General features: G+C 36.6%; 1 protein-coding gene across 2 annotated transcripts in view; it reads left to right on the top strand.

The window, feature by feature from the left end:
- Nucleotides 1-1158: 1158 nt before the first annotated feature.
- LOC112962440 (threonine aspartase 1-like) overlaps nucleotides 1159-16971 on the top strand; it is a 31156-nt gene continuing 15343 nt past the window's right edge. For both annotated transcript variants that reach the window (XM_026058588.1, XM_026058589.1), the window contains exons 1-2: nucleotides 1159-1237; nucleotides 12424-12530. In XM_026058588.1, the coding sequence (XP_025914373.1) occupies nucleotides 1228-1237; nucleotides 12424-12530 (117 nt within the window). In that variant the 5' untranslated portion in view covers nucleotides 1159-1227. The remainder of the gene's footprint in view (nucleotides 1238-12423; nucleotides 12531-16971) is intronic.

Raw genomic sequence — 16971 nt, 5'->3', positions numbered from 1 at the left:
AGCACTGGAACAGGTTGCCCCGAGAGGTGGTGGAGTCTCCTTCTCTGGAGATATTCAAAATGCGCCTGGATGCAATCCTGTGCAATGTGCTCTAGGTGACCCTGCTTGAGCAGGGGGCTTGGACTAGATGATCTCCAGAGGTCCCTTCCAACCTCAGTGATTCTGTGATTCTGTGATTCTGTGATTCTTTAGCCTCATATTCATAATACTGGTATTTCTGTAAAGCTTTTTGAAATCACTGTAAATTCTTCGTCTTCACTTCTTGTGTCTGTGGGGCAGTTGTATTATTCTTGTTTAAGAAGGGAGATGCAAAGTAGACATTGGAAAGAGATGTCCTTGACTGTGTTGCTGTTGTTGATACTGTTGTGCAGCAGCTTTTAGAAATGTATAAATTTGAAGTACCACATTCCCTTTTTCAGGGAATCAGATTAATTTATTTAAAGTGAAAGAGGATTAACAGTATGCATAATCAAAGTTTTGTTTTGTTTTTCCTAAAAGTTACATGTCTATACGTAGCTTTTGCTATCATTCATTGTTGTGGCAGTGCTTACTGTCTCACTACTGCAGAATGTTCAGTACTGACTACAAGACAATTCTTGGGTTGTTTTTCGCAAATATTCTAAAAATTCCATAGATTTGCAAATGCATGATGAAAATCAATGAGATAGATGTTTAACCTTCTAAATAATATTTATTTTTAGCTTGTGTCATATTTCTCAAAGCACTTCTCAATGTTCCTAAGGTATTGGTCAACTTTAGTGGAAATGTCTTATCATTCTCGCCTCATTCATCCCATATTATTGGTCTTCAGAATCTTACTTCAGAATCTAATCTTCAGAATCTCAGTCATTATAGACTGTAGGGAAGACTATAGGTGGCTTGTCCTGTTCTAGTTGCAATTAAAAGCTGGTACTATCTGGTAATTGATTTCAGATTTAATAGTACATGGATTTTATTCAATAGTAAACTTAATGTCAGAGCTGCATAGTCTTTTAATGGAACTACATAAGCTTGCCAGCCATAATAATAGCTGACATTTCTGTGACATGTAGACAGCTTACAATTTTAAAATGACCAAACCAAATAGAAAAATAATTGTAAGAAAAGGGGGATTTGTTATTTGGTTTTGTTTAAACTCCCTCTTCTGTGTCTCCTAGCTTTTTAGTTGGTGAAGGAGCTTACAGATGGGCAGTTGATCACGGGATACCAGCATGTCCTCCAGGTATCATGGCTACAAGTGAGTAAACTGGTGGTGTGAGTAGGAAGATCAGGACAGAGTAATTTAAAATGGCGTCTCATATTTTGAGGTGTACATCACTTCACTGTTCTTAACCTTCAGCTAGTTTATGGTATTGTGGTGTATAAGAATGGTTTAAGTTTAATCGTTTTCTGTTAAGTATCTAAATAGCAAAATCTAAAAGCTATTACTTCAGCTGCACTTTAGCAACATCTAATTTAAGCGAATTTGTTAAATCCAGTGAAGGACTTTGTTATCAAAATGTAGTTTCTTTAATAACTCAGTTCTATAGGTCTCAAATTGTGACCCATCTTGTATCCTAAAAGCACCAACTAGCCATGTACCTAAATTCAGTAGGTGCCAGTTTGACTCTCACATTCTGTATTATGCCCAGTTCTGATTTGTCTGTCCAGAATTGCTGCAGTCTAAATAGACTGTCACCTTCCTGTGCCTTTATTTTTTAACCTAGCTAGGCTCTGCTTTATCGAAGATGGTGGAATAACCTGATCCAACAGGTGGACTCTGAATATACTGTCTATTTACATTTGTCAGGTGTGTTACAAAAACTTTTTTTTTTTTTTAGAATAAAAGAAGTGATTATGGTATATTGATGCACCATCTGTAAGTTAGGCTAAAAATTAGTGTGCTCATCCATGCAAAGGAGGATGCGTTTTCCTCTTCTCTTCCTTAGTCCCTTCCCTTTGGAAAGTGCCCTTACTAGTAGTCTGTAGCTTGTTATGGAAGAGGGCACACCCCACTCTTCCTGTTGAAGTTGTGCAGGAAAGAAATCAGAATTCCTTGCCCAAGGAAGAAAGAGAACACAAGATTATACAATGTTTCTGTATTTAACAGTAAACAATATTACTGCATAAAATACCTGAGCAGCGCCTAAACCAGGGGTTGAAACCTGGGGCTGCATTAAGACTTTTATTGAATCTATCTCTAAATGTAGGTAAACATCTAGAAGTTAGCAGTTCAAAGTTGCTAAGACCAAATGATCAAATACAAACTCTGAAGCAGTGGCACCATTATGCTTGATCATGCCAACTTTCATACATATTCATGATGCATTTCATTTTGAACAGACTGTTTTGATATCTAGTCCTACATGACTGAAACTTTTGTCCTGTCCATCTGCTGTCCGAGACAGCTTTTGCAGAACAACTTTTGGCCTCAGTTAAGCCAAAAACCTTTATTTCTGTGACTTTAGAAAGAGTAAAAACACTTAAAGGACTTGTTTAGAAAATAGTCATTACCTATGTATAGTAGATAACTCAGAAGGTTTCTCAACTGGTTTTGTTCTCATACACAAAAATTTCCACTATTTCTAGTACCAGTGAGTTTCTGTTGTGATGGAGATGATTAGATTATAAGATTAATTGCCAGATGGTATCTTTGTCATTAAAATGTACCCTGGTTGGAGCAAATATACGTGATATGGCTTAAAAATATCGATGATCACTGCTACTTTGTTTTACTGGCCCAGAAATGAAGGTGCACTGGAGAAACATCAGAAAAAATAACTCCAGCCAATATATTTTCACAAACCTACTCCAAAACAATGGTGATTTGTCTCCTCACTTTCCAGAATGTATTTCTATTTAGCAAAAATTTTATTAAAGCAACAGGTTTGTGAAATCAATCCTTTTGCAAAGTCAATGAAGAAATGCAATTTCTGCTTGTGGTGTCAATGAAAAAATGGTGGTATTACGGTTGCCAAAAAAACTCCTCTGTCTCCCCTACCCATCTTTATAGTGCACATGTATAGGCTTGTATGCTTGAATCATTGTGCAGGATGGGCCTGCTCTGGGAGTGAACTAATGCCGTGAAGCAGGCTGTAGCTGTTAGTACTCAAGTGTAGACTGTGTGAAGGTTTTGCTGGAAGGATGGTTTCAGATTAGGGTAATTGAAGGATACTTTGAAAAAATATGTGGCAGAGACTGATAATCAGAGATCCTTTGCAATATTGAGCAAAATCACTTAAACCAAATTCTTCACGGATGTTTTCTAATTTACTCTGAAGACAAGCAACTGAGCTGCAGTCTGTGCCTAACTGGATCTGTGAAACAGAGGTATCTGAATATTGTTGTCTTGTGCTTCAGTTTCTTTATCAAAAAAGATGAGATGGCAGTGTCTGCTATTTAAGTGCCTAATATGGATACATAGGAAAAAAATACTAGCTTACATAAGGACTGTATTATTAGCCATTTTAAGAGGCACTTGGGAAAAAATTGCCCAATCAACTTAAATGTTGTCATTTTTCTAATGTTTGAGTACACTTGATTTTGCAGTATAGTCATCAGTGGTAGTTTGTATATTTGTTATTTCTTGATAAAACAACAACAAAATGGGAAGAAAAAACCCTGAAAAATCAGTTTCAGGTAATGATATTATGTTGATTTCCACACCAGTCCTTAGCAAAGTTAGTCTTTTGAGCGGTAGTTTGATCAGGCTTTGATCAGTGAGGCTTGAAGGTAACCATTAGCACTGTGTGTTGCAATGTTATAGCTGGTGTGGTTTTTTTGTTTTGTTTTGTTTTGGTTTTTTTGGAATTGTTATAGCTGCAATTGTTATAGCTGAAAAGCAATTGGAAACTGTCTCACAGGTGACATAGAAGAAAGCCAGAATTGTTTCTTCCAGTGTTAATAAGGGAGGGAAAGGTAGACTTTCTTCAGAAATAACAATTAGAGAGAATGTTGTTTCCAAGGCACAATAAATGATTTCATTTGAAGTGAGCTACTACACTATGTAATGTAAGGAACCTCAAAAAAAAAGGGAAACTTTTTGATTATGCTTGCTACAATTCCTATGGTAGAGTTTGCATGAAGAATTGGTGATAAATTAACTTGAAGTTAGGTGGCTATTGAATAGCTCTGTAAAATAAAGAACTGAAGTAGTTGCCAAACATCAGGAAAATGCATTTAGTCATTTACAAAACAAAAAACCTAACCCAAACCTTAGACATGTGCTTGCAACAAATATTAGCAAGGAAAACTGGGTGCACATGTCTTGGCTTCTCTGTACTGCACATGGAAAAAATATTCTTGAAGATGCATTATTCTGTCTCCTTTTTCCTGGACCTAAGACGGCAAGAGAAATTTTGCACATGCTAAAAGGTTGTGGGATTGTGTGGTTGGTTTTGCACTGATGGAGCATTCTGTATGAGCAGTTACAAAGAAAGCTGCATGATCACCTTTGTGGTCACACTCCATAATTTTCTGAGAACTATCAAAATATCTGAGCACCAACTGAAATGATGTTTTAAACCATGTTACTTTTTGAACTACATCAAGGTTATGTCAAGACTCACCTGCTTTGTTTTTTTCTGTTTGCCAAGTGTGTGAGAAAATGGGATTTCTACTGTTTGTAGTGGTGACTTTCCAGTGCTCTGTGTGTGTGTGTGTATGTATATATATATTTTTAAATTAAATTTGGTCTGCTCTTGTTGCATACAGATGGCAAGAAGCCTGAATTCATTATTTTTCCCCACCTTAATGTGATGAAGCAAAGATGCAGGTGACACTTTTTCATAAGTGGATAGTTGACTGCAGATTTGCAAAACAAGGATACTTAAATTTTGCTATGGTCATGTAATTGGGTTCATGAAAATAATCATCTTCTAGAAAGATAATCTGATAATACAAATGAAGTATGAAGCATACCTTCAGTTTTTTAGCTTTGTGATTTGCAAATAAATGCTTTTATCCATTATTCAGTTGACGACTAGCTGTTGTCTTTCTAGACTCTGAAATGCAGAAGCATACTTAGATGTAAAACCTCTTTCATTACCAGTGATTTGAGTGACCATGCAGAGTGTTCGGTGACTGAACTTTGAAAACATGTGCTCAGCCCCCTTACTTCTTCATTTACTGTGAAGGTTGCTTTCCCAAGCCTGCCGAATGTTCACAGTTTTGATATGTGACCTTTTACAGCCACATATTTGCACAAGCCTATGCATTGGAAAATCAAGTTGTGTTATCTCTAGCAGCTCTCTGGCTTCAGATATAAATAGAACAAATGAACACTGCAAGTATTTGCTGGGTTGCTCGCTAAAGTTTCACAGTGATCAACAGTGCGACTTGGCTGCCATTGTTATTGGTATGTGAAAATTAGATTTGCTTTTTGTGAGCTACGTGAAATTATTTCTCTGAAAGTAGGATCAGAATTGAATTAGGTTTTGAGGCTTTTTGTCCCAGAGCTTCCTAACATGAATGATGCCATATGTCCTAAACACTTAGGTTTGTGTATATACGGTTAATTTGCTAAAAAGCATACAGAGCTTTGTTACCTTATGCGAGAGAAGTTGCTTTGAATGTCTGATCGAAGTTTTAAGAGTGTAATTACATTTTAGAAATGCTAGTTTACTATATTATGTAACCTCTTACAAATGTTAGGAGTATACTTCACCCTAAATTGGTAATATAAATTTGAGGGATAGCTTCAACTGTCTTTATCTGTGTCTCCTTTAGAAATAACTGGACAATTCTTGTCTGAATTTTTCATTTCAGCCAACAGTAGGGGTGAAGTGGTTGATTTGACAAAGATAACGTGGTGTAAGAGAGCATCTTACAGTTATGCCACTTTGATGGCTGGTGCCATCAGCCCTGGCTGGATGGGAAGGAGTATACTATGCCTATAAAGTGAAGGTGGATGCACTTTGAAAGCAATTATGTTTGGAAGGGAGAGTTTAAAAAAAAAATCTTGCAGCTCTAAAACACTGAGGACCTCTAAATTCTGTGGAACAGCAGGTGTCAAACTGGAGATTAGGGCTAACAGACTTAAGACGTTTTGTTTGTAGAAACAGTGGTTGTGTTACCTCGTATAAATTCTGAATGAGGTATCACAAAGCGCTTTAGTTCAATTGCCAGCATTATACCTGGAGCTGTAGCAGACAATCTAGCATTTGTTGCCAAAAGCCAGTAATTAATGCACAGCTAATACTGCTTAGTACTATCTTCCAGCTACCTGGATCCACCCAGCTCAGTAACCAGCATCCAAGAACAGCCAAAAGGAATGCTTAAAGAAGAGTATAAGAACAGAGCAAATACATACTTCCCTTTCCCTACTCCACTTGCTATGACTGACTCTAAACTTCTGAATCAAGGGTAGTTCCTGCATATGTAGAGGTAACCAATGGCTTTTTTTGCCATGAAGTTGTCATGTTGATTTTTGCAGGATGTTAGAAATTTTGCATCTTAAGTATGGGTTATATGAAGAACTACTTCTTTTTATTGATTTTGAACTGGTCAGATGCTAGCTTAAGTTTCATATTAGAAGAGACCTGCTGAATAAAATCTGCTTTTTTTTTAGTGTTTAGTCACTGACTCAGGATCCTTCTTCAGTTCTTTAATCAGTCCTCATCTTTATTACCTTGAATAACTTAGTGTCATCAGTAAACATCCTGTTGAACAGAGCAGTGCTACTGTAGGTGCATTTGGAATTCCACTTGTGACATTTATTGTGAGAACTGTCTACTGTTTACTCCTAATTTGTTTTCTGTGTTTTTTGTTTGTTTTTTAAATCAATCTTTTGTATGCAAGATATTTCCTTTTTTCTGTAGGCTTGCTTGGTTTCTTTAATGAAGGAGAGCCTTTTCTAAATCAGTATCATGCAGATTGTCGTACTTTTGGTGACTCATATGTCTCTCTATCCACCAGTACTGTGTTTCCTGCCTCCCCCAACCCCTCCTCTCCTTCCTCTGCTTCACTATTCTTGCAGGAAGAATAACATTTGCCATACTGCTGGAAATGTGCTATAAGTTTCAGTCAGTAGCTCAGGGCTGTCACTTAGGCTTTGTTTTGTTTCTTTGTGTTTAGGGTGAGAATGAAAGATCTGAAGAGAATCTCAGGAGTTTGGGGGATTTGATTAGGGAATTTGGTTGGGTTTATCTGCCTTGTGTATTGGAGAATCTGAGTGTACCTGGGTTTTGGGAAACTGAAAGGAAGTGTCTCTCAAATAGAAGATGCTTAACTTTAACAGTAAAAGTTGCTTCCTCTGTTCAGTAATACGCCAAGTAAATGTGCTCTGCTCCGCTAAGTGCATGAGTTCCACTGGCAGAAAAAAAAGCCCAGTCATGATGTAAATCCTCCTTGGAAGTGGACATAATACTGCAGGTTCACTTGCAATTCTGAAATCTGAACAGCAAAGTGCAGCCTAGATGGTGGCTATAAATTAGCCAGGAAAAAAGTTGGGCCAGAGTATGCAGAAGATGCTTTGAATGAAAATCTTCCAAGGAGCAAGATAGGGCGTTTGATGGAATAGACAGGAATTTCTTCCAGGAAGTAGTAGTAAATGATACGTCTTAGTAGGAAGTATGTCCAGCAACAGTTTGCCCTGAGTTCTTACAATGAAGAACAGCTCTATGGAGTAGTGCTCTAAAAAAGATAGGTTATTTTCTAATACACTTTTATGTTGAGTGTTTTTTTTTTTCTTTTTTTTCTTTCATGTTGCTGTCACTGTCAAAGTAGGGTAATGCGGGAAGTAGCACTAGTAGTCTTGACACAAGCATAAGTGGTGTTAATTTGTCATTTAAAAATAGCTTTGTTAAAACAAAATTTATTTTCATCTGTCTCTTTTCATTTGTGCCATTTATTTTAGCAACTGCTCAACAAAATTCTTCGCTAGATCGTTTTAATTCCTGTGGGTTAACTAATTTGCTAGTATATTTCTTTTTAATTCTCTTTCCTCCAATAGTTGCATTCTCTTTTAATATGGAATAAAAAGATAAAATGTAGAAAACTTTCCTGTCTGGTTATTTCAGTTGACTGTATGAAATGCCTGCCAGGGGGTGCTATATGATTGGTCAGAGCTTGATCTGTACTCTAAAGATTGAAAAATATTCTTTGGCTTTTCTTAGTATTTTCAATTCACAGTTTGCAGTTCACAAGGATTGCTGAGCACGCATATGTTGCATAATGTTTTGTTGCATAATAATTTGTAATGCTTCTAATAGAGTGATGTTTGTGTTTTTATTTCTGGCTTGCTGTTCCACCACCATAAATATGAAGATTTCAGTATTGCCCTGAACTTCATTTGTGATTTAATAGTGCTAGAAATTTGTATTTGTTAATCTTATATGAGAACTTAATTGTTCACTTAAATATTTTCTGAATTTTTAACGTAGCCTGAAAATATTTAAGGGAATAGGTTTAGCTTATAAGGGGAGGGGAGGTTTTAGGAAAAGTGGAAATACGGACTTTTTACTAAAAACTTTTTGCATTAACTTTGGGCAAGAAATGTTAGTATACTATAATAATTAGGTCTGTAGTTGACAGCCTGTTTAAAGTCCACAGAACTAAAATTAACAAATAGATATGTATGAATTTTGCCATTCTCAAAAAAAGAGTAAAAGCGGAAGTGCCTTTAGTCTTGCATTTTGTTCCATATGTACGATTCGGTGTTTTCAAGGAGTCCATGAATGCAACAATTCTAATTTTCTCCTTAATAATTTTTCTGTTACCTCTGTTCCATGGACTGTTCCTGATCGGTCTGTGAAGGGTGACTAAGAAAAACAAAGTTCTGTGTAGTGTCTGTATATACGACACTTCTCAGGACATCTGTAATTCTACTGTAAAATTCGTAGAGGTCTAGATATCGAAAATAGGTGGAAGCTACTAGTCCAGAAGTTGCCCGTCAACCTAGAGATTGCCAAGTCTCAGTCTAGTTGGCTGCTCAGTTGTACAATATCCCATTTTGTAATTATCAAGTTTGCTTTTCTTTTAAGTTTGATAACTCCCATTCTGTTTGCAGGTTCACTCTAGATGGTTTGAAGTCCACAAGTGTACGTGGTTGTGGTTGCCTTGCCCTGTTCTTTCACTGTGAGCACCATAGTTCAAAGCTAGTAATCCAAATTTGGCTTTTCTTGAATTTAACAGTCAAGAAACACCATTTTAAGACTGATAGATTTCAATTTTTGTGCAGGTCTAGCAATAAGATCATGAGCTTTCTCCGTATCCACATGATCTCAGTTTCTTGGTGTTCATTCCAGCTAGTGCTTGTAACTTCTGTCCCACTGAGAATTTGTCAATGTACGCATGTACATCTGAAGTACAGTAAATTGTTTTTGAAGAAGTTTGGTTTTATGAGTAAGAAAGGTAAACTAGGTAGAGCAAAGAGGGAGATAGAGGTCTATGGAAGCTGACTAGAAGGAAGGATTGCTGTCAGTTCCCTGCTCTGGAGCATATGCTGGAATGCATGTGATCAAAAGAGACTTGACTGAGGTGGTGTTAGGGGACTAATTGGATATTATAAATGGAACTTTAGTTTACTGAAGAGTTTGCAGTGTTGTACAGCAAGGAGTAACTTTTAAGTGCTAATGATTTAGCTCAGTGGTGAGGAGGAATTATCACTGAAGAGTTATACAGTATGGGGAGTACAGTCCTCTGTTATTTACTTAGGTGCTTTACCGTTACATAATGGAACAGTCAAGATGTGGGGTTATAGATTTTACTTGTACTAATCCTGTTGGCACTCTGGCAGTCTGATAATGTCCCTAATTCCTTTCACCATGTTATGCAATGAACAAGAGATGAGTGAATGACTTGGAGATTTTATGGCAAGCAAGTGCCATGCGCATGAGATCTCTGAACTGACTGAGACCAGTGTTTTGTTTCTTTCTCATACCCTGACCTGTGTACTGAAAATCACTTGTTTATCTCTTTCTGTAAAATGGCAATAATGATGAAAAAAGCCCGTATAAAAGTTGCATTTATTACCTACCCCTGATAATGTACGTACAAGATGAAGATCTTGTGCCAATGAATTATGTAATGCAGATCTTGTGATCCTTTCTTATCAGTATGCAGAGTAAAACTGGAACCTTTTGAAAATGGAGAGATGAACAGTGTTCTCAGTTCTGAGCAAGATGTGCCTGTGAATTTTTCTTCTGCCTTTATAGATAATGCATTATATTATTAGGCCACTATTCTGACACCATCTCTACTAATACCAACCTCTCATGTAGGTGAGTGGTGTTGAGGAGGATCTGCTTCCACCTGTTTTGCGCTCGGTTGCTTAGCCTACCCCACAGGAAAACCCCTCTACTTTTCTCAGTTTATGCAATTGGGCTGTGATCAAGTATTCCATCCAGTGCTTCAACCGTATACCAGAGTTGCACCCAAAGCACAGTGCATGTAAGTGCGGAGTACGTGTGGATGATTCCTACTGCTACCTTGTGGGGTTGCAAGGAGAATGTGGAGGACTGGGAGGATATGGTGAGGTAGGTCCTTGAAGATTATTCATTCATAAAGAGATGGCCCATGCTGTATTGCAGGGGTAGTTGGGGTGATGAAGTTGAGAAGCCCTTACTCTGCCATGTAATAGCTCTTTGTATAGCTTGCAGGGCAGGATAGGAACTAGCCCATGTGTTCTCTAATTTTGCCGTGATCCTTGCACACATTTGACCTGGTGGACATGCAAATATTGCAGAGGGTTTATAGTATTATATTCTGGAGTACAAAGAAACCCACTTTTGCTCAGGTTTTCATGTATGGTCTTCTGGCTCCTCAAACATGTCTTGCTTCGATACACAGGTGCTTTATCTGAATTGTCAGGAGCCAGTGGCAGCAGCAGAGGTGTATTTATCCCCATGTAATGCTTACTTTTGATGAGTAACAAGGCCAGCCATCAATCTTACTCACCCAGCTTGTGGCTCTGCCCACAGGTATTTGCTGTATTGAAGTCATGTCAACCTGTAGATTTTCCTGTTTAAAAAATCTGTTAAAAGCAATGTTTATTTTGGGTTTATTTTTGGTTTATTTTGGGGCGTTCTTTGTTAACTTCTGTTTAATAAATTCTGTTCTTGATCTGTGTCGTTTCCCCCCTCCCCCCTCATTAGTCCTAAATTATAGTGTTTCTCTCTCCCTACTTCCCCTTCTATCAAATATTTTGTTTTTACCTCTTGGACCTAATTTTAATCAGATGTGTTGTCCAAAGCAGCTGTGTTAATCAGCTCTCTATCATAGAAAGAGTTCTTTTCTTGGTGATGGTAGATTAATTTGTGTTTATAGTTTTAAGAAACTGTTTGGTATTTATTAGGTTTTTGGAGAAAAATGCCAGTTTTCTCAATTACTTTTAGGTTATACACTTGAATAACTGTGGTAGTTTAGCTCCAGTTTTATGTACTTTAAAACTGATTTACAGGAGATTTCACTAGGTGATTTTGGCACCTCACTGGGGAAGTCTGAAAGAAGTAAAATGCTCACTGTCTGTATACTTTGTGAGACTTGTAAATGAAAGTTTTGTGTTCTGTTGGCTCTGCAATATTGATTTTATTCATAGACTGTTCTTGCAGCTGTTCCAGTCTTCAGAAAATAGCTATATCACTATTACTCAGAATTTCAATTGAAATGACGTTTTAAAAAGCTTCTCATAGCTTAGATAGGAAACTTGTGCTTTTTAACTTCCATTGGGTTTGTAACTTATCTGTGTATACCTCAAAGAGGGTGTTATGACAATCTGTGGACAATGTTAGGTCAAAACTGATTTAAACTAAAAATATGTCAATATCTGCAATTTTTTCATGAACTGAAACTTCTGAAATGGAAACATATCATTTTGGTCTCTTAAGCATAACAATCTTGTTATTCCACTTTAGAGAACACTTTGTTTCTGAATGTGGGACTTAGATGGGGAAAATACATGTTTGTCTTTTCAAGACCTAGGTGGTCTTTAGACTGTGTTGCATTATGGAACATAAAAATATTGCTTGACTATTGTGTGGCTTTAAATATATGGGTAAATGCACAGATATGCAGTTAAGGTAGTAAAGTAGTAGCCTAATTTTATGGATATCAGAGTGAGCTCACATGGTATCTATTTACTTGTCAGCAGTCAAAAACAATAATTTTAACACAAGCCACTTATTCTCTTCTCCTTTGTATAGTGCTGCTTCTTGGCCAAACAGAGAGATATTTAGATGAATGTAGCTTCCATATGTGTTCAGCAACTTGTTTCTACTTGATATTTTACCCATCCTTGTAGCTGAACAATAGTATAACTTCTTTTTCGTTTAGAAAAAGATGTAAACATTTTTTACTGATGCTTCAAATATTCTGTTGTAGGCATTTTTATTGATACTTTTTGCTGAGCATGTGGGGGAAGAGACCTCCAAAATGTACAATTAATCAATATTCATTTAAATGAAGTAAATTTTAGTTAGTTAACTACCTTTTGAAATATCTTTATAGGGTTTAGTTTAGCAGCTTTTAAGAGGAACAAGAGGAAGTTGGAGTTGGCCGAAAAGGTGGAAACAGATCTCATTCAACTAAAGAAAAGAAGACAATCAAATGAAAAGGTTAGTTCATGTTTCAAATATTGTTGTCATCCTAAACGTAGAGCTGATTAATAAATTTCATATCATATCTATGATGAGACTAATGTGGCATCAAAAGGCACTTCTCCTCGACTACATTAATGTCTGGATGATGTAATGATAACTTGCTTAGTGCAATTGACTTTCTGCCTTGCTATTTGAAAACCAGACTCTGACTTTATATCTTGTTTGTGCTATCAAAAATGTATTTTCTTCATGTTGAAGGGGAAATGTGACAAATGTAAACACAAATATTTACTGAAACGTTTTGTTTAGCTTGGGATCTTTGTCAATATTTCCCACTTTTCATTGTTTCCTGAGTGCACTGCATTACGGACCTGGAATTGGTGAAATTTGAAATATCAGGTAGGTAAACATGTGCATCTGTGCATGCATCTAGCATTGACCTGGCCCATATTACTCATTCTCCTTTGCTACAAAACTATTAGGATTCTTTCTATTCCCCTCACTCTGTTAGTTTGAATTAGAGCCTTTGTTATCATTTTAGAATGTCCATTGCAGTGTTTGTGTTTATTGTTAAATATCAATTTATAGCTTAATAAATTAAATATTTGTGCTTTATTTGGGGCTTATGCCATTAGGATCAGCCAGTTCTCTTAGCTCTGGTAACCTAAGTGTCCACTGCCTATGTAGTTTCATAGATTTATAAAAATAATATATAAACTACAGAGAACTGGCAAAAAAAGGTTGTATTCTCTGTAGTCCATGCAAGTGCAAACCAGTGATAAATTAGGCTTATTTCTTCTGTGTTCGTAGATCAGGACTTCTGCCTAGCGGGGTTCTAATTCTCAGTTTGCAAAGAGGTAAGATCTGTAAAGAAAGTAAGAATAGAGGGGGAAAAAGCAAGTTATTTATTGGTTTTGGAGCTTGTCCTGTTTACAGGATTTCACCTCCTTGTGAAACTTCCATCTTCTATGGTGTTAAAATGTAACTGAGGGAGGAGGGGTCTTTGTACAGTATTGACATTCATGTAATAAGGGGCAAGTCAATGCTTGAAACATATGCCAATGCATGAGCTTACCGACCTGCAATTTGAAATTTCAAGGGCTCCAGAGTCATGTGCAGCGCTTGTGGGAGACCCCCAAAGACCAAAGATGGTAGGTAAAGGAGGTGATCAAATAGAACTCTACTCACCGGTAAGTAATCCAGTAACACAATGGTTTTGTCAACATTCTTGGTGCAGCCTAACTTTGGAGGGGGGAACAACAAACAAGCAAACCATACCACCACTAGAATGATGACAGAGTGGACTGCTTGTGTTATACAAGGTAATTGCAGTCTTTTGGGAAGTTTTAATTCTTCAAAATGTGATAGAAGTGAAAAATCAGATTCTACAAGAGCAAATTCTATGAGAAAAATACAAGAGCAATTCTCTCTGAGCTGTTAGAAAAAGGCCATTTAACAAGGAAGAGGCATGTTAACTGTGATCCCTGAAGTTGTACTCTCAACAGTTGAGATATCATAAGAGGATTAAAATGATTATTTTATAATCATTTAAAAACTTTTAATAATTAATCTTCTTGTCAAGGTTGTGTTTTAATTGATAAATACTGAATTTATGAAATTTACTGAATTTACTGTATTTACTGAATTTACTGTATTTATTGAATACTGGAGCTGCAGATCGGTTCCTTTCAGCAGAACTTGCTGGGGGGTTTTTTGTCCAGTTTCAGCCTTTCAGTTGCTGCAACCCTATGCTGCAGTATAGCCTATATGCCTCTGTTCCCAGTACTGCACAGTTGTTGCAATTTCTAGTCAGTTTTAGTCACTGAAATTTGAGAAGTTGGGAGAAGAGCAAGGTAGAAAGGATGTTAACAATGTTAAAGTTGAATGGCAATGATAATCGAAAGGCCAATGTGAGAAGGCAGTATTGCAGACCAAAAAGGATAGGCTGAAATTAATTGGAAGTTACAGGTGTTGATAAATTTTAAAGCTGTATATTTATTTTTTAGATGGTAAAAATTAGTTTTCATTAAAAATTAAACTATACCAAGTTTAAAAGAATTAAATACTATTTCCATTTAATAAAAACTGTTTGGGAAAACTAGGCAATATAACTTACCAAGGGAGTTTTATTCTAGTAAATGGAATGTTCTTTTTGCTGTATTTTTTCATTGTTTATCCAGTGTAGGATTTGTAGAAGGTTATGCAATGGCACATGGAAAGGTTTGTTTAACTTCACTGAATTTTGAAGGCGTGAAAATTGAGAAATATTATTTTTTAAGTTGTAGTGATTTATATATTGATTTACACAGTTTAAGAAATTGCTCTTGCTTGGGTGTGAATTAACTGAACAAACTCATAGGACTCTAGATATGATATATTAATTCAGCCAGATGCCTTTGTGAAGTTCTCGTCTCAAGCATAAATAAACATCAGAAGTAAATGTTCTTTTCCTCCCTGTTTACTTGTCTTTTACTGATACCCTTCCTCCACAAGTTTGAAAAAGTGTCATTGAAAATAGTCTACTAGGGTTTGGCTAAAAGTCTTATTTTTAATTTGTCTTCTGCTCTTACAGACTTTTTTTCCAACTGTGATGAAGTTACTTGTAAGAGGAGTTGCCCTCTCCTTAATTTGAATAACAGTGGCATTAAGAATTTCCAGTGCAGAAGAATTTTCAATTAAATAGTTATCTTAAGCCCTAAATAACATTTAGTTTGAGTTTATTATAACTGATTTGACATTTGTCTAGTCTTAGGTATGTACTCAAGTATGTGCACACCAGTTTGAATTACATGTAAGGCATGTTTCAGTTTCGCATTCTTCAGTTACTGCATTGAGAAAATAACACTGAACATTTCTGGAGAAGAAAAGTATGTGGTTTTAGTTTCACAGAAATACATTCTTTTCTTGGAAGCATTTTGTAGGTTATAATTTTTGTTACTGATCATCTTGAAGGTACCAAGTGAACTTTTAGCCAGTTCTTGCTTGTTATCAGTACTCCTTGGGTGAGCAACAATAATAATGCAAAGCAAAATGCATTGTTTCTATTATAAATAGTGAATTTAGTCAATTTTTTTCCTTGAATAAAATTTTTTATGGCTCTGTGAAGATAATTAAGTGTAGCAGTCAACTGTAAGCAACTCTACTGTCTTAGTTATTCTTGCAGTATGAAAGGGAGCTTTTCCTTAAGGAAGAAATTCATTTTCTGCCCTACATCCATGCTGAAATGCTCCACGTTAATAACACTTTTTAGAGTTTTAAAGTAAATTTCAAATCCTATTTAACATGAGAAAAGAAACTGAAATTATTTTCATCCATTCCATTTTTTAAAAGATCTCATCTGTGCAATACACTATGAAATAATTCCATCATCTTGAACATGGAAGGTCAGACAAGGTGGTCTGTTTAAATATCAAGCAGCTATTAAACTGAGCTCTGAGGAGTTAGGTAAAATGATGACTATTTATGTTCTTATTTTATGTGAAAAAGAGGGGAAGGATGGGACTTCCGAAATACTTGATCGAACTCTGTATTTGAGGGGATGAATACCTTTCTGCTCTGTGTGCATATTCTTAGTTAGGTTTGGTCCATGATTACACAAAATTAACTTCCTTTGCTGTCACAAGATGCAAATTAATTAAGTAACATGAAGTCTTATTTTTGACAGTGACTTTAATCTATTTCCATGTAAAATATTAACTGTATGATAGATCAGTTTTAGATTGTAGTACTGCATTTTTAAAACTTAAAGCCTTCTTTTGCAATTGACTTGTTAATGTGACTTATTAGCTAAAGTCAGATATGGAATTTGCTAACAGATATGACCATGTATCTGTTCCTTTGGAACTTACAGAATTTTGAAATCTAGGATGTTAAATTCATAAGCTGAATATGTAAAAAGCTAAGGGGGTAAGCTGGATCTTTTAGTCCGTACTGGACCCATTTAGAGTTGGATTTCCTTAGGGTTTTTGTCAGTCTGTTAAGTTTGCCTACTTTTTTTTTTTAATTTTAAAATTAAAGAACTTCATGAATTGTAATCCATGGACACCAATGGGATGCACCCACGAGTGCTGAGGGAGCTGACAGATGTTATTGCTAGGCCACTCTCCATCATCTTTGAAAGGTCATGGAGAACAGGAGAGGTGCCTGAGGACTGGAAGAAAGCCAGCGTCACCCCAGTCTTCAGAAAGGGCAAGAAGGAGGACCCAGGAAACTACAGGCCAGTCAGCTTCACCTGCGTCCCTGGAAAGGTGATGGAGCAGCTCATCCTGGAGGCCATCTCCAAGCATGTGGAGGACAAGAAGGTGATCAGGAGGAGTCAGCATGGCTTCACCAAGGGGAAATCATGCTTAACCAATCTGATAACCTTCTCTGATGGGATGACTGGCTGGGTAGGTGAGGGGAGAGCCGTGGATGTTGTCTCCCTCGACTTCAGCAAGGCTTTCGGCACTGTCTCCCA

The sequence above is a fragment of the Apteryx rowi genome, unplaced genomic scaffold, assembly GCF_003343035.1.
Source record: "Apteryx rowi isolate R43461 unplaced genomic scaffold, aptRow1 scaffold_1487, whole genome shotgun sequence".
NCBI classification, from domain to species: domain Eukaryota; kingdom Metazoa; phylum Chordata; class Aves; order Apterygiformes; family Apterygidae; genus Apteryx; species Apteryx rowi.
The sequence above is the reverse complement of the archived record's forward strand: the minus strand, read 5'-3'. Positions and strand labels throughout refer to the sequence as shown.